The sequence below is a fragment of the Cebus imitator genome, unplaced genomic scaffold (assembly GCF_001604975.1).
Source record: "Cebus imitator isolate Cc_AM_T3 unplaced genomic scaffold, Cebus_imitator-1.0 Scaffold354, whole genome shotgun sequence".
NCBI lineage: Eukaryota > Metazoa > Chordata > Mammalia > Primates > Cebidae > Cebus > Cebus imitator.
Window position 1 is genome coordinate 1,500,517 of NW_016107669.1, and position 26,187 is coordinate 1,526,703.

General features: G+C 39.7%; 2 protein-coding genes across 6 annotated transcripts in view; one reads left to right on the forward strand and one right to left on the reverse strand.

The window, feature by feature from the left end:
• Window positions 1–26,187, forward strand: part of CMSS1 (cms1 ribosomal small subunit homolog) — a 384,507-nt gene that overhangs the window by 18,802 nt on the left and 339,518 nt on the right. The gene's annotated exons all lie outside the window — the stretch shown is intronic.
• Window positions 7–26,187, reverse strand: part of FILIP1L (filamin A interacting protein 1 like) — a 301,991-nt gene continuing 275,810 nt past the window's right edge. For 2 of the 3 annotated variants that reach the window (XM_037730583.1, XM_017506329.2), the window contains 2 exons: window positions 19,749–22,524; window positions 7–2,134 (listed from right to left, as the gene is read on the reverse strand). In XM_037730583.1, the coding sequence (XP_037586511.1) occupies window positions 1,943–2,134; window positions 19,749–22,524 (2,968 nt within the window). In that variant the 3' untranslated portion in view covers window positions 7–1,942. Of the gene's footprint in view, window positions 2,135–17,492; window positions 19,274–19,748; window positions 22,525–26,187 lie in introns of those variants that run through there. The other variant, XM_017506328.2, reaches the window with a different exon arrangement.

Sequence of the window (26,187 nt, forward strand, 5' to 3'; positions counted from 1 at the left end):
ATCCTCTCACCTTAGCCTCCCAAAGTGCTTGGGTTACTGGTGTGAGCCACTATGCCCAGTCTTCACCTTCTTTTGTAGTCCATCCCCTTCTCCTATTCTCTTCCTGCTTTCCTTTCAATTACACTTTTCCACTTCAGACTTTTAATTCATTTGACCTCCCCTTACCACCCTCTGCCACTTGCCTGTGGGTACAACTGCACACCATCCCTCTCCATGCTGCCCAGGTCTCTAGCTCCTTCTCCTCCTCCTTGAAATTGCAGGGGCCTAGGGGTGTTTGTACAGTGGCATTAGTGCAATGAGGCGGGCTTAGTTAGATAAGCATGGGGAATGGCAGTTCATTTGCTCTTGCTCTGCTGGTGCTATCCCAGCACAGCTGGCTAAAGCAGTCCTTGACCATGAGGATTTCTTCTGGGGGCATGCTTCCAGTTTTTAGTGAAGGATCACAAAAAATATTTAGTGTCACTTCATTGATATTTCCCCCACCTCGACTGAAGCTTTTTGAAATGTTTTTCAAAAACATTTCAAGATCTACAGGTGATGCCTGTAGATTTTGGTTTGGGGATCCGTGTTGGGATTCTCTGCTTGCATATCTCCTTAATCTTGAATTAAACAGGAGAACAAAGGGTAATTAATGGTTTTTTGAACTGTCTTTTGTGTCAAAAATGCCTTGTCTTAAAATGTCCTGTATTACTCTGTCCACACTAAATTATAGGCACACCTTTCTCTCAATTCAGTGAGAGTTTTCAGTGTGGTGAAAGAATTACCGTAGCTCGCTGCTAGGGGACTGTGTCTGGCCTTAGAGATGGCTGTGTGAATTCAGCATTTTGTATTAATAGTTGGGCGTATTCATAGGTTATCAGAACTGGAAGGGACCTGAGGAATTATTTCAGTTTCCTGTTTTACATATGGAAACTCAAGGCTTAGATGGATGAATGCAAAGCTTGGTGTCACATGGATGAAAATCCAGGATTGGAATTTGAGTCTCCTAACCCCAGGCTTTTGTTGAATCAACTGATTTTCTATAGTGTTTATTCAGGGAAGAGATAGGAATAAACAATGTCCTATGAGATGACAAATTGTGTGTTTTTTCAAGCACCTGGAACGGTGCTTCGTATCTCCCTAAAAGATCTCGATGTTATTGACCTTTGATTTAGATATGCCCGGATTGCTATAGAAAGTAACAATACCAATCTAAAATTTTTGTTAACAGTCTAGCAATATGATTCTGAGGCCTGGATTATATAGGAGGGGAAACATACTGGGAAAATGGGTAGGAGACTAAGTGTCAGCAGTCAGGGGTACGCTCGCTGCACCAGTGATTGTCAGGTATGCCACACAAAGGACATACTGGGCTGTTGCTCACTTTTGTGATGCTTTTCCTCCTTGTAACTAAGAATTATCACTTTGTTTTTTCCCTCCTGGTCATAAAGAAATCAGAGTTTTAGACCTTAAAACTATGATATTAATTGTCACGTCATCTTGATGGAAAAACCCGATTTTCTTGACTCAGCTTAGGAATTTTTGCTGTCACCTTTTCTTAGCAAAATACGATTAATCAGCCAAGTTTTGTAGAATGAAGTATTACTTCTGTATTCACTATAAAACTCTTGAACTGTTCTAGTGAATTCAGTCCTGTCCCAGACTGACTCTAGATAGTCCATCTTTGGGTTAGATTATATGTAGGAGGAAGAAATAGGTAGATTTTGGTGTGAGTCTAGGCCTGTGAGTGTGTATATGTGTGTATATACATGTAGAAGTAAAATAATTGTAGATGTGCTGCGTTTTCAGGATGAGCTTCATCAGGTCCACCAATCTGAATGAACTGTCAGTTTGCTGCTTCACCATTTCCTGGAGAGATGGTCCTTTGGCCTTTCATAGTGGTAATTTTAGCTTTCCAGATATTTCTATAGATGAATATATCTGGGCAGTGCATTGGTATGAGTTACCTTCTCCCTCCCATGTGGAGGAAAGCGTTGGAGGTGACAGTTCTTACGATGTGTAGCGTCCCACAGCCATTTTGGTAAATAGGCTTATCCATAGGCAATGTGGGGGCATTAATGGAAATCTTGGTGATGCCTGTAGATTTTGGTTTGGGGATCCGTGTTGGTATTCTCTGCTTGCATACCTCCTTGATCTTGAATTAAACAAGAGAACAAAAGGTAATTAATGGTACAGTTGGTGGAGAAGCAGACATTGTTTAGGACATGGAGTCAGTCTGGAGGATTTGGCTTTGAAAGCATCATTTTCTGGGGATATATCAGATTGAAGATTGTCAGGTTGAAGAAAAAAAAATGTCAGCAAAGTAATTCTGCTGGTATGCGTTGAATGTGTGCTGTGTGGAAGGCCCTTGATAGAGATAGTATTAGAGATGGAGATGGCTAGATACTTGGCAATCACAGTGTAATAGGACATAAACAAGAGTAGTGTCCCAAATTAATCTCAACAAGAGCCATGAGATGGCCAGAGAAAGGTTAATTTCAAATGAGATTGTCCAAGAATGTTTCATGAAGAACATAGCATTTGACTTGGGCCTTGAGGCTTTTAGAAGTTTCCACAGTAAGAGTTTGATGAGATGGGCAGCTACAATGATGATTATGGGAATAGCTTGGTAGTATGTATCAAGGACCTTATGAATCTTTTCTAGGATATAGTCCGAGAGCCAGGATATTTGATTTTAGCATTGTTTATAATGATGAAAAATGGATAAATTGATACGATGTGTTAAATGAATCACAGTATAATTATGACAATATGCTACGTTCATGATGCCAAAGTAACAGGAAAATGTTTACTTAGAAATCTTAAAAGCAGAATTTGAAACCATACATGCTTTAATTATTCACATGTGACAAGAAAATACTAGAAGAAAATACCCCCATGCTATTAGTGGTTAACCCTGATTAGTGGACTTATAGGTACTTTTTATTTTTCTTACATTTTCCGTGTTCTTCACCTATTTTATAGTAAGTTTGCTATTAGAAAAAGCAATACTAAATTATTTAAGCGATAAAAAAGGAAGGAAACAACTCAGAGATCAGGGCATTTCTGTGAACAATCTTGTTACCCAAGCCATGAGGTGTGGACGCTGCAGTCGAGGTCAGTGATGGACTAATCAAGTCTGCTAATACTGTGACTGTAGCATTAATAATGGCCTTCCCAAGGTATGTTTCTGTGGTGTCCTGTAACTTTATCAGGATTTAGATTGGTTCTCCAGTTTACTGTACCAAAATCTATGTTGGGATCCTTTTTAAATTGTAGATTTCTGAATCTTACTCCTATAGGTTATAATTCATTTGTTTGTGGATATGCCCAGGAATCCACATTTTTAATTAACTCTCAGAGTGATTTCTTCAATTCAGGTGGTCAGCCTACCACACTTGGAAAAGTGCTGCCATCATTGAACTTCCTTTAGATGTAAGCTTTTTGTTTTCTTCACTTGGAACTGTGGCCTACCTGGGTATGCATAGTTCAATACTGTGAAAGGCCAGTACAGATTGGTATGAAACACAGTATTGGTGGAGCCCGTTTCTTTTGAGCAACACTGATATGTGTTGGTGAAGAACATGTGGCCTGGGATGGTGGTCCCTGATAACTTTTGGGCCCAGCCGCCTGAAAGTTACTGGGCTCCTAATTGTTCCTGCGCTATGGATGTGCAAGCTTTTGTTTTCTAACTCTAATTTTATTACATAGTTTTCACCTCTAGGTGGCAGCAAAGGCTTGTTATTTTATTAGGACAAACAGTTGTCATTCGCAAACCTTAAAAAAAAAGGTGCCTTTTTTGTTTTTACTTGTATGAATTTTATGCTTGGACATGTTTCAGTAAATGAAGTATGGAGCACTAAAGTGTGTCATCTCTTGGATCATTTTTATAGAGCGTTATGTCAAATAGCTCCAAGAAAGTTTTGTCCAAATTTGGTATGCGTATTGCAAGAGAAATCCATGTATATGGCTCTTTTAAGACCACACAGTGAATGTTCTACTCAGAGTTGGAGGCTCCTGGGTTTCATCAGAGAGCAGATGTCTTAGAGGAGATTAAGCAAGTTGGAAAGCTCATTCATAGAAGAAAATGATTTTTTTTTAAATGCTTAACCCAGTTCAACATGAAGACTGGAATTTGGAATGGATTAAAAGTCTGAAGGATGTAGAGTTCAATGAGGCAGAAGAAGTGGTTCCACCTAGGGAGCAGTAGAAAGAAGAGTATATTTGTGGGATATATTAAATTCTATAAGTGTTGGTTTGTTTTATCCATAGAGTTTGAAAAGAAACCAACAATCTAGCCAAGGGGGTGGCGCATGCCTGTAATCCCAGCTACTCAGGAGGCTGAGACAGGAGAATCACTTGAACCCAGGAGGCAGAGGTTGTGGTGAGCCACGATCATGCCATTGTACTCCAGCCTGGGCAATAAGAGCGAAACTCCATCTCAAAAAAAAAATTAATTAAAAAAAAAAGAAAGAAACCTAGAAGACTCCCTGGTTATAGCTAGTCATTAGATGGCATTGAGTCATAATGATCAAAAGAAGTATGGAAAGGTGAAGTGTTTTCAGTTGTAATTAAAGTCACAGATCTGTAGCCCAATTTCTACATGACTCTTTTGTTCTTTCATATTATCATGGAGGGCAAACATCTATAAATATACCAGAACAAAATCAGCATTTATGGAAAAGCTATCAGATCTCAGACAGCTGGAGTCAGGGTGTTTCCTTTTCTCTAAATGAAATTAATTTTGTAAATGCTTTGAACTTTTGGAGATGTATTGGCAACATATTGTGTAAGAAAGCAGTGTTTTCTCAGGAGTGGTCCTGATTCCAGGGACTGCGTCACATCTTAGCTCTAGAGGTTGAGAAGTTTAAGAGTCCCAGAGACCTCTGGTGATTTTGATATGTAGTAATTGAGGTCGGGGGGCGGGGGGGACAGTGGGTGGATTCAGCACTGCTTACTCCCCTGGGGACTCAGCTGTGGAATGCTTGGCCAAGGCCATGTGTTATCAGAATGACAGTGTTCTTGTTTTTTTGTTTTTATCTCAGTGTTTAATGGGAAAGTATGTAAGTAATGATGATAGATATGGTGATGAAAAGGAGGAAATGCTAAACTGAAGAAAAATATCTTTGGAATATTATTACCTTCTTTTCTTTTGTCTCTTCTGTTGTTTAACAAATCACTGCTAATTTATGGTGGGGGTGGAGTGGAAATAAGAGATAATGAATCTGGCAGCTAGCCCAAAATTTCATAATGATTTCTTGGCTTTTTTTCCTCTTGATTTTCTCAAAGCTCGCCCATTATGCAATAAAACTTTATCACTACAGGTTTTACACTTTATACAGGAAAGGGTCTTTCAAAGCGAAGGCCTTTGGTTTGAGTAGCTCATTCTCGTTAACCTCCTATGAGAGATCATTCGGTTTTAAATAGTGTTCTACTGCTATGGTTTATATTAAAGAGCTGTCCAGTATCTGACGCGAAGGTCAAACTGGTGCCTTTGTTCTATAATGTATCATGGTTTGTGGTTATACCTAGTCACCTCCCAATCTCTCTTTCTGTGGAAATTATACAGTGGGCAGTAGGGGCGATCCAAGAATAAACATTGAAATAGTTTTCAAAATCCCTCCAAACCGAGTTGCTCCTACTTTGTGTCAGACCTAGCATCACATGTAGAAATCTTTGTTAAAATATACTAACCTTTAATAGTTGCTTCCTCATTTGTCCTCTTTTTATTCATCTGTGAACTTTTTTCCTTTTACCTCAGCTTTTCTTTTTTTGTACCCTTTCCTCCCTCCCACCTTCTATTTCTTTCTCATTTCTTCATTTGCACCCATTTAATTGTTTTAGTGATTCTCAGGCTTACATCATATAACAGCCTTTTGGTAGTATCTAGAGCACAAGCCAATCTTGGGTTGTGGAGCCAATCTTGGGTCTTCATTCCAGGTTTGGCACTAACCAGCTGTGTGTCTTTGAGCAACCACTTCACCAACATAAGCCTCAGTTTCCTCCTTTGTATTCTTCATCTGGGAATTAAAATACCTACTTGCAGGTGTTCTTTGGAGAGTAGAGATACTGTGTTAGGAAGTCCCTGGCCCATCTAAAGTTTCAGGTAAGTGTTAGTTGTTCCTGTTGTGATTGTCATCATCATATTTTTTTCCTTATATCACTTCTTAAGATGCCCAATTCTTGGTCATAATCCTAACATCTTTGATTGTTTTACCTTTCGTGTTTTCCTGTTTTATCCTCAGCTTTCCCCTCTCTCCAGTTATTTATAGGAGATAAGTTACTAAGGGTAGGAGTTAAGGCAGCTGAGTAAGCGGCGCTGATTCCTGGGCTATCTTTCTAACCACCTTTGGCCCAGAAAAGGCCCCTTCCCCCATTATTTACCCTCCTTATGCTACTTGGTCTGGTCCTCGTGACTCTATCTTTTTTTTAGAGTTCGTCTAGAGACATATTATCGGTTCTCTCCTGTTTTCATGTCTTTTATTTGAAAAATGAACTAGTTCTACTACATCACCTGTAAAGTCCTTTGGCCTTGACATTCTCTGATTCTGTGAAAAGAACAAACAGGCCAGCTCTGACTACCATGTGTCTCACTGGCCATGCGATCCTTTGTTGAGCACCTACTATGAGCACTAGTTAAGTCCTGGATGGTGTAGGACCGTGGTTCTTAAATTTTATATACCCAGAGAGCCTGTTAGGATGCAGAATCCCTGCAGTGGGAGTTAATAGGTCTGGGAATGCGAAAATCTACAGTCAGATGTAATTCTGATAAAGGTGATGAATGACTGCGTTTTAGGAAACATTGATATAAGGGGTTCAAAAATAAATGATAGCTGATTCTTGCTTTTGAGATGATAGTATAGGAGGCATAAGAAATAATTATAAAATGAAGCAGAATCATGTGCAATAATAGAATTACTGACACCAGTTTTGGAAACTCAGTGGAAAACTAAAATGTAAGGAAGATTTTCCAAAGGAAGTGACACATAAGGGATGAGTAGGATTTTAGTATGAGGAACTAAGGAAGAGTATTCCAGCTCTATAAACAGTATGAGCAAAGGTAAGAAGGCCCAGTGGTATGTGGGAGGATAGTTAGTATGGTGTTCTGGTGAAGGTGTGGGTTATGTCCAGTGTTTCAAAGGAAGATGAAACGAAAGATTGTAGGCCATGGTAGAAGGTTTGGACCTTGGGCACTAAGCAATATTAAGTGCTATTTTCTGGGAGGCTGGAGAACTGGCATGATCAGAATGGTATTTAAGTTGAAGGCTGGGCTGGGCACGGTGGCTCACACCTGTAATCCCAGCACTTTGCGAGGCTAAGGCAGGTGGATCACGAGGTCAGTAGGTCAAGACCAACCTGGCCAATATGGTGAAACCCTGTCTCTACTAAAAAATACAAAAAATTAGTTGGGTATAGTGGTGGGCACCTGTAGTCCAAACTACTCAGAAGGCTAATGCAGGAGAATCACTTGAACCTGGAAGGTGGAGGTTGCAGTGAGCTGAGATCATGCCACTGCACTCCAGCCTGGGCAACAGAGCAAGACTCCATCTCAAAAATAAAAAACGTGAATTCTGGATTACAGAGGTGAGGATTAAATGTAGTAGATTACCTGTCTTACAGTACCATCTATTCTGAAGCCTGGACTTGGGGAGTAGTAGTCCAACTCAGAAGCGGGGAGGACAGAGAAAGAAATAAGATGACAGAGTGGAGGATGAGCAGAGAAGTGAAGAATAGTTTCCAAATGTTGAACCTGAGCAATGGGGAAGGTGATGGATCATCACAGAGGAGAGACAAAGAGCTGTTCAAGAAAGATAGTATGCTGGGTTATGGGCAAATGCTAAGTTTAAAGTATATAGTTGGGCCTTCCATGTGGAACTGTTTGGTAGAGTTGAAATTTTGGAGATGCTGCTTGAGGATCATCATAGAGAAATTGTCTATACTATTCAACTGTCTGAGACAGCCAGGGAGAAAAATGTAATTCCCACTCAACTGCCACTCTTTTCTTCTCCCACCATAGATACTGTTACATCCCTTTCCCAGAGCCTGAGGTGAATTCTGTGGGGCCATACCATGTGCCCACATCCTCTGCACAAGGCTACTTGATCTTACATAAGAATGTAACTAGTTCTGAGAACAGCCACCTGAGGAGGCACTTCTTCCCATTACATGAACAGCGCATAGTGATTGAATCAGCGTACAGGGACTCATTGGCTTGCTGGGGGAAAGGAAATCCTGCCCCTCTCTCCCAGTAACCTGGCTGGCCCCTCAGCCATTGTGTCTGAACCAAGCAGACAGATTACATAAACTTGTACTCTCAGAAGGGTTTGCCACTCTTTGGCACAGAGCCATGCGGTAAGGACAGGATAGCCTCCCCAAAGCATATTTCCTTCCTCATTGGCAGTCTGAGAAAACCTGAAATAGGGCCATAGTTGATAGGCTTGGCCTAAAAAAAAATAGTAATAATTGTCCATTGTTCTCCTTAGTCTTCTCATTGTCCTTCTTAGAAGCTATAATCAGCAGCCTCAGAAGCATTTCTATTTTTCAGAGTTTCTGTAATTAATATGTACTCTTATAATTAGAACATTTTATATGAAATAAATGGGCTGCTTATATAAATTACTATAAAACTGTTTTTCTCAGTATGATCCTACTCACTGATTCCCTCCCTGTTGCCCTGAAGGAACTATCTGTCTCCTGTGTGATGGATCCTTTGAGGATCTGTTGCAGTTTTTAGTTAGCTCCTTTTGGATCCTTTGAGGATCTGTTGCAGTTTTTAGTTAGCTCCTGTTGGATCCTTTGAGGATCCGTTGCAGTTTTTAGTTAGCTCCTGTTTATATAAAACAGTGGTTTTCAGAGGCTTCAAAAGTGACTGATCTCAGGCACAGCGAATTCAGGCAAGAACACCATGAAAAGGCATAGGAATAGAAAAATAATAACTTTTTCCTGTTAAAGAGAGACAAAAAAAAAAAAACCAGCCAAACCACTGATTGTAAAGGATAGTAATGCATTTTTGAGGAATCACTTTGAGTTGTTTGAAGAGCGTCTGTGTTGATGTAGGTTACTGTATTGTGAGGGGACGTAGGAGCCAACTCGCCAACTTCCCTTTGCAGTAGCAGTTTTTATTTGGGACGCTTCCTTGGTTTGCAGTTTTGCACTCCTGAATTTGGAGACTGACAGGTTAAACCCTAACACTTTTTCTCCTGACCTGGAAAGATGCATGGTGATTATGTTTTAAAAATGATTTTGGGAGTGCCAGTCTTTCCTTATTAAGTTACAGAATCCCTTGAGAAATAGAAATCCAAAATTAGAGGGTACCATCTGGGAAAATTTTCTGTTTCTGCAAAGGCAGGTTTGCACCAAATGTGGCGTGAGTTGGTGGTGCTTGTCTTTATAGTGGCTAGACCTTGATCCCTTAATTGCCTTTTCTCAAAGTCTTGGGTCATTATCAGGACCATCAAGGCAGCCACCTACTTACAAGCTTGGATGTGCGTGGTTGTGATGCTCCTTCCATGAATTGTTTTCACTCACTTTTGTGTTGCTTTTCTCTCCCATCATCTCTGAGGCTGATCAGGTACCTCCCGCTCTGCACATACAGACTCGCTGTCCAAGCTCATTCTTTATGCTTGACATTTGTGCCCTTTGCTTATACAGTCTTGCCTTAGGATAGAGTGGACACTGACTGCAACTTTTTGTGTTTTCTGAGAACAGAGTCTCCTGATGAGAACATGAGCTTCTCTTTGGACTTGCATTCTCCCATCTCCTATCCCAAGTGCTATCACCAGGTCAGTCTTCCCCATGCCTGCCCATTTGTGTGGGGCTTGGCTTCCACATTCATCATCTCATGCCCTAACAGTGGCTTCAGGGTGGCAGGTGGAGTTGAAAGGAGAGGCAAATCACTGTTGGCTATGCTGATCATGGAAGGTTTCAGAAGAGGCAAGCATTGATCCAGACCTTTCAGTGTGGTCTTACTTCACTTGACAACAGCTGAAAATTGTGTCCATGTAGAGCAGTGGGGAGGAAAAGGGGGAAAGCCCTGCGTATATTTAGTGATATTCTGAATGTTCTGGCTGAAGTGGCAGATTTGTAAGGTGGAGCACAAGGAGGTCACATTAGACAACCTGTCTATCACCACAGATAGTGGAAAGGATCAAATTCAACTTCTAATGAATTTAAATCCCCTTGCAACTCAGTGTGTTTCCATGGAAGGAGAATGGGGCAACAGAATCAGACCTGTTTTCATTCCTCGATTTTGTGACATATTAACAGAATGACCTGGAACAGCTTCCTTATGTGTCAGAGTTTTAATCCACTTATCTCTAAAGTTGTCATAATACCCACTTTCTAGGGTTGTGGTAAAATAAAACAGTATTGTATAATGGATTTGTATTTTGCCCTCTCTTTTATAGTATGTTATCTCACTACACAGAAGCCTTCTGTGAAGACACAGAGACTCCCTAGTGCTGTATTCATGGTTCTTCACAATCTGACAGGTCTGTGCCCTTCAAGCCCTACCCTGCCTCAGCCATCTCGGCATCATCCACATTGCACTACTCACTGTTCCTTGAATGTTGGTTGTCTGGCCTCCTGCCTGCCCCACACCTTCACCTTGTGGGCACCTCTTTGGAGCACCTTTTTTTTCTTCTCTGTATCCTAGTCCTCCCATCCTCCAGCCCCTGCTCAATTCTCATCTGGTTCTGAAGCCTGGTCCCCAAATCCCACCTGAGAATAACCTGCTCTTCCTCTAAATTCCTGTAGTACTTACTCTACAGTTCCTTCTCTGTGCTGAGCTCTTAACTACCTTTTAAGTTACCCTTAGCTCCTGCCTTTTATTCCAAACTTTAACACCTGCTTAACTGTCTGCTACAACAATGAGCAATATCACATGCTTCATAAACATTTGTTGGTTCGTTCTTGTAGGTAATTGGTTGAGGAATGAAGGAAGCCTGTATCCTAATAGAAGACATTAATGCCTGTGGTGGTTATAAGCTAATAATACAGAGGGAATTGCAGCTTCTCAGAGAAAACCTTTTAGAAAGGTCTTAACAGTAGAGTTATCTCTTCAGTTCTTGGTATTCCTGTTGAAAACCATTTATTTCTCTTCTCCCTGACCCCATATAAGGCAAAGGTAGATGGTGTCTACACTCTATTTCTCCCAAAGGCACATGAGAAATGCAAAGCTCTAGTTGACCTGAAATTCTAGTTTAGAATTCAGGTGTCTTTGAAAGAGACAGAAGTGAAAAATACTATAATACAAATATAAATGTACAAGTATGAACATGCTCTGGGCCAGTCTGTCAAGTAAGTAGAAACAGTTACGCCACAAAATTCTTCATTGTAGTTTTTTAAAGTTGCTTTGGGGCTTATGTTTAGTCAGGTTTAAGATTCTCATCTCCAGACACCAGACGGAGTTTTCATATGAGTTGTCAAATTCTTCCCACAGTAAGTTATATAAGAGTGGAACTGCCTTACAGAGTCACTTGGTTTGTCTCTTTAATATGGTGATTTTTAACCAGAGGGTGGTTTTGCCTTCCAGGGAACATTTAGCCATGTCTGGAGACATTTTTTGTCACAGTTGGGGGAATGCTACATAGTGTGTAAGTAAAAGCCAGGAATGCTACTAAATGTCATACGGTACATGAACACCCCCTCCTTGCTCACTGCAAAGAGTTATTGGGCCCAAACCATTAATAGTCCTAAATTTGAAAAAATGCTCTAATGGGGAGAAAAAGCTGACATGATTAGGGGTAAAATAAATTAATTCATAGAATTTGTCTTTTTATCCCCCCAGAGACGGGCTTACTCTGTCGCCTAGGCTAGAGTGCAGTGGCACAATCTCAGCTCACTGCAACCTCCACCTCCCAGGTCCAAGCAATTCTCCTGCCTCACCCTCCCAAGTAGCTGGGATAACAGGTGCCCACCACCATGCCCAGCTAATTTTTTTGTATTTTTAGTAGAGATGGGGTTTTACCATGTTGGCCAGGCCGGTCTTGTACTCCTGACCTCGTGATCCACCCACCTCGGCCTCCCAAAGTGCTGGGATTACAGGCATGCGCCATTGCGCCCGGCCAATTCATAGAATCTTAGAGAAGGAACTATCTATAAGTGAAAAAATGAGGAAGAAGTTTAATTTCTGGAGAAAAAAAAAAAAACTGATGCAGGTTGTTGGCTTGTTTATGCCCCAACCTTATTTCCCAAAAGGAATTTTAAACGATTTAAGGAGGGTGGCAAGACTTCAGACTCAGAAGTCATTGGAAGTTAGAACCAGACATGATCTTCAAGATCATCAGGTTCAATTCACTTATTTCACAAAGGGTAAATGACTTGTCCAGGGCCTCACAGCTGACTAGAAAAAGCATAAACTAGAACCTGATCTATTTGCCTGCCTCCTGTTCCTTCCCCTAATCACTCCATTTAACTGAGTCTTTCTCTGTGAAGCCTTGTTAATCTACTGTAGTATTCCTTAATCTCCCGTTTACTGGATTAAATATCATCTGTTACTCTTGTTTCTTGTTTCGTTTCAGGTTAATAACTTCTTCAAGAGCAGTGAATCTTTCATCTCCATAATACTGGCCCTAGTAACAAGTAAGAGGTACACAATTTGGTGTGTCATGATCAGTGGATTCATCAATTGTGTACATGTGATGCTTTGAAGAAAACATACTGCATACTAAGACACTGTACATGTCACAGAGACACAAGTTCTGTTGCATAAGGATGGTTTCCACTCACTTGATTGGCAGATAGTCCAGAGCATGTGCATATTTGAACATTTACGTTTGGTTAATACCTTTTCAGATAAACTGGAGCTTTCCATTTCTCACATGACTTTTGGCAGAAAAAGAGTCTAGACAATCAGCCACCTTTGCCTTAATGCAAGAACAGCAAATAACTCCTTCTATTGCTTAGACGTTTCTAAAAGGTCCTCTCTGAGAAGTCTCAATTCCCTCTCTATTAGCTTATAACACAGCATGAATATTCATTAGTAACCTTATCTCCACTTATCCAAAAGCCTCAGGAATGGCTGAGGACAAGGTAGGCTTTGTAGGTCTGTAGAGCTTATACTTGTATATTGTCGTTGTCCAAACATGGCTAGCCTTTAAAGAGCTGAACAAAACAGAGGCACAGTCCTGTCTTAAAATGGGCTAAGGACATGAATAGACAATTCTCGAAAGAAGATATACAAATGGCCAGCACACATATGAGAAAATGCTCAACATCACTAATTATCAGGGAAATGCAAATCAAAACCACAGTGCGATACCATCTTACTCCTGCAAGGATGTCCATAATCAAAAAATTTAAAAATAATAGATGTTGGCATGGATGTAGTGAAAGGGAGACACTTTTATACTGCTGGTGAAAATGTAAACTAGTACAACCAGTATGGAAAAGAGCATGGAGATTCCTTAAAGAACTGAAAGTAGATCTACCATTTGATCCAGCAATATCACTCCTAGGTATCTACCCAGAAGAAAAGAAGTCATTGCATGAAAAAAATACTTGCATATGCGTGTTTATGGCAGCACAATTCGCAATTGCAAAAATATGGAACCAGCTCAATCAGTCAATGAGTGGATAAAGAAAATGTGATACGCACGCACGCACGCACGCACGCACACACCATGGACTACTACTCAGCCATGATAAGAAACAAAATAATGGCATTTGTAGCAACCCGGATGGAGTTGGAGACCATTATTCTAAGTGAAGTAACTCAGGAATGGCAAATAAACATTGTATGTTCTCACTTATAAGCAGGAGCTAAGCTATGAGGACACAGAGGCATAAGAATGATAAAGTGGACTTTGGGGACTCAGGGGACAGAGTAGGAGGGGTGTGAGGGATAAAAGACTACACACTGGGTACAGTGTACACTGCTCAAGTGATGGTTGCACCAGAATCTTAGAAATCACCACTAAAGAATTTATTCATGTAACCAAATACCACTTTGTTCCCCAGAAGCCTATTGAAATAAATAAATAGGTTAAAAAAACAAAACAGTCTCAAGTAACCCCTCAAATATTGTACCAGAACCATATGGCTATGAGGAGGAAGAATAACTCACTAAAATAAGAAAACTAGTTTCAGTTTTTCAAAAAAATTGCCTCAAATAATAAGATAAATTTTATTTTTCTTGACCAACAATTTTATCAGTGAAATTTTAAATAATGCCACAAGTAAAAGTGATTATCCCTAGGATGGCTGACTGCATGCCAAAGGTTATTCCTGCATACATGTTTATGGCAGCATTCTAAGTGTAAAATCTGGTATCCTCATGGAACGTTGACAGATTTGTAAGTGCTGCCATGTAAATGGTGTTAATTCATTATCAAATTATGAAGTACTTAGAGGTGTTGGCCAGTTAACTCGCTAGACTCCCTCAAGATTCCTTTCCCTGCAGTGTTGCCTTTGGGGGATGCCTTCTCTGATGGTACTGATTGCCCAAAAGCTTTGCCCTTCTTGATGTACCTTGAAGAAAGGAAAGGGTCCATCTGCTGGAAGGGAAAGAACTTGGAGTTTAAGTAAAATGAGTTTAAATGGGGTTTAAGGTTTGGGAACCTTAGTAAACTACTTGTCTTCCTTGCTCTTTCTTGTATTTGCTTCACTGTGCCATAAGGTGAATGGAGTCCTTTGTTTTGGTTCGTCTAACTGCCTTATTTAATGTGTGTTCTGGACCCTTCCCAAGAAATGCTACAGAGCTAAGTTGAGGGCCTGGGATCTGAGAGAAACAGAGCTTGTAGGTGTCAGACAGCCTGCTGCAGCTCAGCCAAAGATTCAGGCATCTATGTGTTGCTCCAGTTATAAAACTGGGAATCTTCCTACCCAATAAAATGAGAGTTTGTATTGAGCTTTCCTTTTAAATAAAAAGAAAATGTGGAGAATACGCCTTCTGTTTGTCATGCCAGCTACTAGAGGGTAGAATAGCCACACTTCCTAGGACAGGTGTAATATATAGAGAGGGACTATGGTCAGAATACATTAGCCAGTGCTTGTCAATACAGATGCTTTTTGACTTATGATGAGGTTAAAACCACATAAACCCACAATAAGTTGAAAATATTAAAAGTTGAAAATATGTTTAATACGTCTAACCTACTGGATATCATAACTTAGCCTAGCCCACCTTAAACATCCTCAGAACACTTCCATAAATCTACAATTAGGCAAAATCATCTAGCAACACAGCACACTGTAGAGCAGGGTCCCTAAACTCTGGACCACAGACTGGTAGCAGTCCCTGGCTTGTTAGGAGCTGGGCGGCACAGCAGAAGGTGAGTGACAGGCAAGTGAGCATTACTGCCTGAGCGCTGCCTCCTGTCAGATCATCAGTGGCATTAGTTTCTTATAGGAGCAAACCCTATTGTGAACTGCACACACAAGGGATCTAGGCTGAGGACTCCTTATGAGAATCTAGCTAATACCTGATGATCTGAGTGGACAGTTTCATCCTGAAACTATCCGCTCAACCCCCTGGCTGTGGAAAAATTGTCGTCCATTAAAGTAGTCGCTTGTGCCAAATTGGGAACTGCTGCTGTATAATATCGGTTGTTTATCCTCATGATTGTGTGGCTGACTGAGAGTTGTGGCTCGCTATCACTGCTCAGCACTGAGAGAGAATATCTTACAGCATATTGCTATCTCAGAAAATGATCAAAATTTGAAGTAAGTTTTAAGGTCAACTAACCAGCAGAAGAATTTGTTAAAATGCACCCCCAGAGGTTCTGATTTGATAGCCCTGAGTGGAACTTAATATCAGGGGATTCTTATACAGGTATCTTGGATCTTACTTTGAGACACACTGATCTATACGAGTGTTTGGGGCATGCATTTTTGCCTATCTTTTCTCTTGGGATTAGAAAGCAAAAAGATTATTTAGAGGGAAAAAAATCTTAACAATAACAGAAACCAGGGTATAGAAAAGCTAAAGTGTTGGTTAATTTAAAGGTCATTCCTTGCCTTTATCTAACATATTTCAAAGGAGACTAACTTTGTAAATATTCAGAATCAAAGAAGTTACTGAAACGTTTTTATTGGGAGTTTTACTTTGACCAGTAAAGATCACAGAATCCTTAGACTACAAATATCTAAACATTTTTGATAAAATATCCTTTCTATGACCATCTCACAGCTCCCCTAATTTTATCCTTTATAGGTGATATGGTTTGGCTCTGTGTCCTTACCCAAATCTCCGAACTGTAATCCCCAAGTGTTGAGGGAAGGACCTGGTGGGAGGTGATTGGAACACGGGGCAGTTTCCTCTGCTGTTCTTGTGATTCTGAGGAAGTTTGCATGAAACCTGATGGTTTAAAAGGGCAGTTTCCCCTGTGTGCTCTCTCGCTGACTTGCAAGGTGAGATGTGCCTTGGCTTTTCTTTGCCTCCTGCCATGATTGTAAGTTTCCTGAGGCCTCCCCCAGCCATGAGGAACTGTGAGTCAATTAAACCTTTCTTCTCGATAAATTACCCAGTCTCAGGTATTCTTTATAGCAGTGTAAAAACGGACTAATAAAATGGGTGTCAAGAAGCCCCGAAACCTAATGTCTTAGTATTGTAAAATATAGTTGTGGAGACCTTCCAAATAGAGTTTGTGTAATTTTATCATTATCTTGATTGAACAAGTGTCGAGATTCTTTCATATGTGTAAAGATTCAAGTGTAGTAATGCACAATGTCTTAAGTAAGGATGACAAAGTGCCACTAGAGAGTAGTGGCATCTTCTTGGGGTAAGTTTTGTCATTGCTTTTAAATGAAAAAAAAAAAAAGAAAATCATTCAAATCTGTGATAGGATTCCATCATTGAAAAGTTAAAGAGACAGAGGGACTGTGAGTAAAATGAAACTTGGTTCTGAAGCCAGGACTTAGACCAATGAGAGGATGGTATGAGTTTTTCAGATAGATGTAAAATCAGTCTATCTTCTATGAGCACTCATGGACCAAACAATACAACCTCCACCCCCACATATTTCATATCAAGATTTTCCAGTGTCACTTCCTCTTTTCTTTCCTGGTTTTTGGGGGAGTTCTGTGATTATATGTGAATGAAAAAGGAAGTTCTGTGATCTTCCAGTCTTTCTCCCTCTTCTCTCTCTCTCTCTCTCTCTCTCTCTCTCTCTCTCACACACACACACACACACACACACACACACACACACAAAGAAACGATTTTTTTTAGCTTAAAGGCCAGAAATCTACAGTATATCATTTTAAGTATAATCCTATAGAAAAAAAGATGTTTTGCAGAAATTAGGCTACCTTTATGATGAAATTTAATTAGCGACACTTTTAATAATCTACACGTTATTAATCTGTTCCCTAAAATTTATTTTGCTGTGATACAAATTATTATCCTGAAGGAATCCTCTCAGTAGAGGTACTTCTAAAAAAGAGGTATTCCTTCAAGGTTTGCTAAATTTCCAGTTATGTTAGATTAACTACTTAGGAAGTCTCTATATAGTTAAAATCTGGAACAAATGATTAAATGAGAATTTGTACATTATAATCATGAAACACAGGACTTATGATGTTAACTTTATTACAGAGAATTGCTGTGGCTCACATCAGAAATTGAATCCTTCCAAAATGGGTGGGCTGATGAATAGCCCAAATTTGACTTCCAAACTCTATTAGTTACGAGTGTGCCAAGAATGGATTTCTTCCCTCCCCCCACTGGCCCCCACCAGGACTTGGGGCAGCCAAGAGGAATCTGGGATGATGGGAATTTCTTGGCTGCTTATCTCTGCCTCTTTATCTGTTTCCCCCAGTGCCCCCCAAACATGTGTTTTGTTTATGCCATTATGTGACAAAGTTGGAAAGACTTTGTTCTTAAATTGTTCTGATTTCTGTTGTTCATAATTTTATGATCAGTTGATCGATGCCTTCCAAAATATTACATGTACCCACTCTTCTTAAATAGAAAAAGATCTCATGAAGCAGCAGCATTATCGTTGTCTGCTTTGAAAGAGCTAAAATTAAGTTTTCCATTCCTTCTAGATTTCTGGCCCAAGGTGACTTAAAAATAGTTTTAATAAACATTTAGACCATCATGTATTTTGTAATACAGTCAGGTCACTGCCGATTCCTAAGATAAATGTGTTTAAACAGAAGCTTTCTCATTCATCAGCAGCCTCAGCTTTCATCTAAATTTATTTAATGATGATGCAAGCCCATAGTGTTGGTGTTACAGTTCGTCACCATGGAAGTGTTTCTGTCAACAAATCCTTGCTTTACTATCATGAAATTGATTTTGCAGGGGCAAGGAGGATAATTGTGAAAGCTTCTTTTTACTCTTAAAGATCTTCACAGTTTGCCTGGATGTCTAAATGGATTGTATTTAAAATCAGTAACTGGCAATAAAATTGACCACACTAAATTAATACTTATGAGGTTAGAAAAGGGGAAATGGCAGTAAGCTACTTTGTCTGAAATCGTCTTCTGGAAATGTGACTTGGGGACCAGACTTGTAATGTAAAATGTTCCCTGAAAGCTGTTATTCTCTGCTCAGAAGTATGGATTATGCCCAGGGAGTCCTGTAACAGAATTTCTAGGATGATTTGGCTGAGTTTTTCTCATCTATCTTGTAAATGGCATAATAATCACAGAAGAAATTCATAGTATATTACTTCTTTCAACTAATATAGTGTATATTTTTTTAAATATGTCTTTTCTGTAACTTAAGTTCATAACTATCTTTGGCTTTTATTTGCTTGTTGAGAGGTTAAAAAAACAAACTAAGCTTCTGAATGCAGGCCTCTTATGAGCAGGGTAGGTAGCACCTACATTAAGTAATTCAAACTGTTTTGGGAACCACATAGGAAAAAGAAACAAGAATGACTTTTTTTTGCTTTGAAGCAGGGTGTTCAGGAGCTTATGTCACAGTGGCTGAAGCACTAAGTAAATTTGGTTGTAGTCATATATGTTTTGTGGGAGTTTTGATCTCTGGTAGAAATACAGTCAACTCTTGATTGTCAAGGTGACTATATTTCCAAATGTACTTTCTCTGGCTTCCTGTCACATGTAAGAGCTTTTTAATTTTACCATCTGCTTATATGTGCTCACAAAAATCAGAAGTATTCAATAGTATTTTATTTCATTATCAGTAAACATTTAAGTTCCTAATATATTCTAAGCAATGTGCTGGCCTCTAGAGATACTGAGATACATATCCCAAGCATGAAGTTATGTTTGCTTCTGAAAGATCTTATAGTTCACTTTGAAATCAAAGAGATGTAATTTTTATTTATTTGAACCACTTTTTCCTCCTCCTAATTAGAAGTTGACCGTAAATGGGACATAGGTCCTGTTTGTTTTTAAAGAAGAATTAATAGAGATTATAAAGCAAAAGATAAAATTCTATTGTACATGCAGAAATACAACACAGAATGACCAAAAGAAAATTCAGCAAGCAATGGTAAAAATAACAAATTATTTACTGCTTTATAATGTTAAAGTATTTCACCAAGACAAGTTGCAGTCAAATTAAAGTGAGTTATGGAAAATGAAATACATAAAGATGTATTTATACAAGTGCAGACTAAATATTTTCCATACAGGTATGTAAATGAAAAGATATACAGTAAGTGCACACTTGATATGACTATGCAGGCAACAGTTAGTTTCAGTATTCTTGTATAGTTCATGCACAAACCTTCCCAAAGTACGAGTTCAGCCTTTGGGGTATATGGAGGGATGATTAAAAAAGGACTGAGTTTCTTGCAAAAATATCAGTATGGACTAGATGAGGGTAAGTGTGGTCAGTTATATATATTACTTACTGTAATTTGTGATTGTCGAGGAAGAGGTGTGGCTGTTGGTGTGATAGTAATACTGCTGGTGACTTTATTGGTTGTTTTGTTTAGTGCCCCATTAGTTAAGCCTTGAGTTCGGTTATCCTGCAGTGGTGCCGAAGGGCTGGCAGGTCTCACAGGGCTGGCTACGGCTTGCATGTAAGGACTTCCTAAGTGAATGTGGATTTTATTATCCTCAGTAGTTATCACACTTGAACTGTTACTGTTTGAACGTTGAAACTGCCATGATGACTGCCGGTCTGGGGAGACTCTGAATATCGCATGCTTGGCACTGATTTCTATTGGTTCTGGGGAGCGTCCCTGCTCAGGAGAGCTAACTGAACCAGTCACAGCCAAAACCTGAATAGGGGACATTGTCCTTTCCGGAGTTAGAGAACCACAAGACTCTGGGGTCTGTGCTCTGGCAAAGGTTGCCATGGTAATTGGGGACATGCCTTGTTCTAAATTCATGAGGTCTTCAGTCGAGGTTTTGGATTTTACTGGTGTTATGGAGGCGTTTTGGAGGATGGTTATCCTTTGCTTTGGGGTGCCACAGTTCGGTATCACTGCCGTACTCGTGTAAGAGTGAGGACTCTCTGTGGTCGGACTTGTGATTTCAAGAGTGGCTGTGTTTTGTACATGGTCTGGAGTAACCTTTATATGAAGTGGCTGCCCAGGTGTGTGGCTTAGGACTAGATCTCCAGGTTGCACAAAGTTGGCATTGGGTTTAGTTTGTATTTTTCCATTCTGAAGATGGCCCTCCTTGGATTTCATCCAAGGAATCCATAGCTTCCTGTTAACAGGACATGGAGTAGACTGGCTGCATTTGAAGGACAGCACAGATCCCTCATCATTGGGATCCTCGTCTTGATCCTCACTCTCCTCATATAACTGACCATTGATGACTGCACGTTCCAGAGGAATGAGGCTCTTGTAATCAGGTGGTTCATTGTCTACTGCTTCTGTCTGAACTTCTTTAGAAAATACTTGAGGATCTGAAATTCTTCTTCCATTGAGACTAGGCCTGAGGCTCTTACTGAAATGGCGGTACCTCTCTAACTCCTTAGTGAGGTTTTCAATCTCTCTTCCTAAATCTCTGTTCCTGTTTTCTTGTTGATTTAACCTTTTTTGCAGGACTGAGTGATCTCCCTGGAGGTGACATATTAGGTCTTCAGTTGCCATGTATTCATGAATTTTCTCTTTTAACGCATCCACTTCTCTTGAGAGGTGCCCTGACTTAGCTTCTTCTTCTTGAAGCCGTTTGAAAAGCCACTGTTCGTGTCTGGACTCTGTCTTTTCTGCTAACTTGTACTTAGCAAGTTCCATTTTAACATGTTCCAATTCTTCAGATAAAAATTTAGCTTTGTCTTGTTCATTAGCATACCTTCGTTCTAGAGTCTCATACTCATCTTCTGTTTTCATGAGGTCATCCTCAATGGCTTTCATGTCCTTTAGCTTCAGTTTCAGTCTTTCTACTTCTTGAGAGAGCTCCTTAATCTTATTGTTTTCTTGGTGTAATACTGTTGTGGATTTCCCAGAGTCTTGATTTAATTTGTTTTTTAGAAAATCTTTTTCAATTGCTTCCAATGATTGAAGCCTATTTTTCAACATGTTAACTTTTGACAGGAGATCATTTCCTTTCTCTACTTCCGCTTTCAATTTGTTTTTTAAATCATCTCTCTCCTTGGTTACGCTGTACATCTTTTCTTCTACGTCGGTTTTGGACTTGAGCGCCATTTTAGTTTCCTCAATTAACTTCTCAGTAACTGCTGTTACTTTATTTTGCTCCATTTGAAGCTGAGAAGAAGCGGCTTGTAATTTATCTTCAGTTTGCTTTAATTTTTCACTCATTGTTTTCCGTTCGTCTACAAACATCACAGTTAATGTTTTCAGTTTAGTTAAATCCTCTTTTAGAGTGAATTCTGTCTGTTCCAGCCGACTTTCAATGGCTTCTAGCTCTTTAATCCTTACTTTTAAACTCTCCAGTTCTTGAGACAACTGCTTTGTGGTCATCCTTTCCTTTTCTAAATTGCATTTCAGAGAGTAGCATTCTTGTTTGCTTTTGTTGAAAGCGTCTTCTAACTTTTCCAGAGCCATAATTCTTTTACTGAGTTTTTCCACCTCTAGTTTAAAGCCTTTACTCTGTGACGTCTCCTTTTCAAGCCTCTTATTGAGATCTCTGCACTGCTCCTCCATTTTTATGAGCTCTTCATCTTTCCCTTCCATATCTAGCACACGTTTCCTGAGCTCTTCCACTTCAGCCATGATGCCAGCGTTTCCATATTCTCCCTTACTGATTTTTTCTTTTATATCCTGCAGCTCCTCTTCTGCTTTTCGTAAAGACCTGTTTGTCTCTTCTAACTCATCAATCTGCCGGCTGAGTGTTGCCAGCTTTTGTTGAAGCTGGCGATTTTGACTGTCCTCATTGGTGAGCTTCGCCATAATTGTGTCTTGGTCCTGGTGAAACTTAGTGGTCTGCGTTTGCAGTTCCTTCTCTAGTCTGTTTGCCTTCTGCTCTTCCTCCTGAACTCTGGCTTCAGCAAGGGCTAGCTTGGTATGTGTTTCCTTTGCATTTGTGGTCAGCTCTTGGATTTTCTGTCTTTGAAGGGTGAGCTGTGCTGTCAGTCTTTGTTGTTCGTCCACCACCATCAAAGCAAAAGACTTCAGCTTGGTCAGCTCCTCTTTCAGGGTGGTGACCCTCTTCTCCTTTTCTTGCTCCTTCTCTTCCTGAGACTTGGTTTCTTGGTCAATTAGCTTCTTTAATCTGAAAAATGTAAAGTGTATTTTATTTTGTGATTGAGGCTTTAGTAACTCATCGACTATAGTTAAATACATATGTAATTTAGAACTTATGTAATTATAAGAACTGTGTCAGTCCATATAGGATATGCAAAAGAGTTCCTGAATTTGATGAGGGAGGAAAACTTGATATCAGTTATCTTGCTTTTTTATTTCACTACCATTGATCAGTAACAGCTGCATTTCACCAGGAGCCTTAGTAAAAGAATAAGGGCAAGAATATTCGGTTTAAATTGCCTGGGTAACATATAATTAGTAGGCAGTCTGGCCCGAAGGCTATGAAAATAGGCACAAGCTTGAGATGATACAGTTAGACCTGGCTTCAAGACTGACCTTACTCTTGTCGTGGGCAGTTATTTGACATCTCTGAGCCTCAATTTCCTCATATGAAAAATGGGGACAATCATTATATTTACTTCAGGGGCTTTTTATGAAAAATGAGGTAATTCATCTAAGATTCTCCTTGTCCTAGCACATGGTAAGCATTTGGTATTAGTTGTTGCTGCTATACTTTTTTTTTATTAATATGGTTATTATATTTATCAAATGGTTTGCTTGAACCAAAGTATGTCGTGAATTAATGTTTGATGTTCACCTCCTTGTTTTGTAGTTAAGAGAAATCTATTCACATCGTTTAGAAGTTGTGTACTTTACTGATGGACCTCTGTGCCAATTAAAACTTGGTTTACACTAGCACAACATTATTCTAGGAACCACTTCACATATATCTTATCCTCATAGTGGATAGCAGTTAAATGAGGAGAATTGAGAGGCATCTGTATGGGTTTGGGGTTTTCATAACATTTGAGAAGAGCATGTGGAAAAGGAAAGTGGTTATTGATGAGAGTCTGGTGCTAGACATGACAGAAGAGAAACTGTTATCAGGAACATAGTAATTCCGTCTTAAATGACAACTACTATGACATACTATTTCCTTGTTTTATGTTTTAAATTTGTCAGCATAACAGGAGGGTATTTTACATGTAGTGTAAACTATCTTCCACCTCAGTAGTGAGGTCAAAGTTTTAAATTTGTGGCACTCTTAATTATACTGCGAATGGGCTGATTACAGAGAATGTAATTACAGTTTTGCAGTACTGTAATACAGAAGCTAAAATAGAATGGAATCCCTCAGAAGTTGAACCAAAGGACTTGTCATGGATGAAGTTATAAACATTTACATTCTGATAGGTATAAAGAATTCGTAATACTTTAATGTATCTTTTCTATTAGGAATGAGTTAATTATCCAGTGTATGTCTTTCATCCCTATCACAGAACTTACTTTTTGAAAGTTGTGTAAGAATTTGAGAGAAATCTTTTCTTTTCTTTTTTTTTTTCTTTTCCTACGACTCCCTGGTTCAAGTTACTCTCCTGCCTCAGCCTCCCAAGTAGCTGGGATTACAGGCACGCGCCACCATGGCCAGGTAATTTTTGTATTTTTAGTAGAGACGGGGTTTCACCATGTTGGCCAGGATGGTCTCAATCTCCTGACTTCATGATCCACCCGCCTTAGACTCCCAAAGTGCTGGCTCCAGGCCGAGAGAACATTTTAAAAGGAAACTAATTTAGGGTCATCTTCTTGGAAATAGAGTCCTTCTTTTTGAGATTCTAATCTGCTCTTTTCTGTAATTACACTACACAGACATCTAATGTGTCTAAAATAATCATGTAAGAATTCTCAAACTTTTTTGTGGGAGTCCACTTTTAGTTTTTTTCTGTTTTGAGAACTTAACAGGAGGCTGGCCTCAGGGCTGTGGCTTGTAAAATTCAGAAGAGGTTAGGCAGGATGCTGGGGTGTGGTTATGATGCTCTCATCCATGGCCTTGGCAAAAGGCTTGCCCATGGCTTCTGGCCATGCCCCATTCCTATTTGAGACACGTGAGAGCCTGAAAAGATAAGCATGGCAGCGTCATCATGAATGGTCATGGGACTTCTCAACCCAATGGCAGAGTCCACAAGTAAACTGCTTTGGTGGTGAAATTGTTAAAAAAAAAACTTTGGCAGAATGCTTCTTCCTCCTGCCTTAGAATTAGAATTCATTGGATTTAATGATTTTGACAATGCCTTGAGCATAATTACAGTGAAATATTTTCCCCTCTCTACACCACAGTTCTTACAGTTTTATTAGAGAACAGTTTCACAAAAATTTTTAAGTATTTATTTTCAACTTATTAAATCATAGCATGTGCTATTTCATTTTTATGAGAAGGAAGTGTGTTTTCTTAGGATATAAGGGAGGGAAGACTCTTTTCAGTATAATAAAAAGAGTATTGAAAAAGAATGATGATTAGTGAATGCAGTGCAGTAACCTGCAAAAAAAGGTTTAGAAAAAAATTTCAGTTGCTTCCATTTTGTTCAGTGTTTTTGGAGCAGGCATGATGCATATTTTTCTGCATGATGCAAACATAAGCATCTTTTTCATGGTTTTTGTAAATTGGTTGGCATCCCCATATGCTCCCTAAGCTCTATCTGATTATTTGAACACATTTTCTCTAAGCATTTCCTTACTACTTGTTTTCCAATAACGTGCTATTTCCCTGGGCCACTCTCATGTGCCCACCACAGGACAGTCAGCTGTCTAGTCTGGTAAAGGCTGTCGGGAAGGGAAACAGGAGTTTATATGCAGAAAAAACTATACCCCTAGCCATCAACTTGGGAGCTCAGGACAAGGAACTAGTGGGAACGGAGAGCAGGAGGCCTGCAATGTTTTCAGAGCCAGCAGGATGCATGTAATGCCGTTGCACTTTGTGTGGTTGTGTACGTGTGTGAGAGAGGGAAAGAGTTGGTTATACTACTGAATTTGGAGGAATCAGCACTTTTGATAGTGATGAATGGGCAACCCTAAATCATTATTACTTGCCTTATATCCAGGAGCATTTGAAGGTTGAAGTTTGAGGCTAGTTTTTGGTCTTGAAGAAAGCACAAGGTGAGGAGGGTGTGGAGTTGAGCCTCCTAAGCCTCCTTCCTACTTTGAGTAGGAATGGACTTTAGATAACACAGTAACTTAATTTTCTGTCACCATTACTCAATTATTTTTCTTTACAGATTAACAGGATTTAGCATTGATACTGGCTTCATATGCTAATACAGGTTATCATGAACTCTTTGCTAGCTTTTAACCAGGGTTTTTATAATCTTCAAAGTAGCATAGACCTTGAGGTGCAGAACTCTGCAGATCTAAAATTCATTCCCTAACAGCTGCATTGTCAAATTATGACTCCTTTTTCCATTAATAGTTCTAGTTTATGTGCCTTTATGCAGGGATAATGTATGTCAGGGTTTCTCCATCTTCAGCATTATTGACATTAGGAGCCAGAAAATTTTTTCATCATGGAGGTTATCTTGTGCACTTCATGATGTTTAGCAGCATCCCTTTGTCATGAATTTTAAATGTTTCCATGCCAGATGCGGTGGCTCACACCTATAATCCCAGCACTTTGGGAGGCCAAGGTGGGTGGATCAGGAGGTCAGGAGATCGAGACCATCCTCGTCAACATGGTGAAACCCCGTCTCTACTAAAAAAATACAAAAATTAGCTGGGCATGGTGGCACAGCCTGTAGTCCCAGCTACTTGCGAGGCTGAGGCAGGAGAATTGCTTGAACCCAGGAGGCGGAGGTTGCAGTGA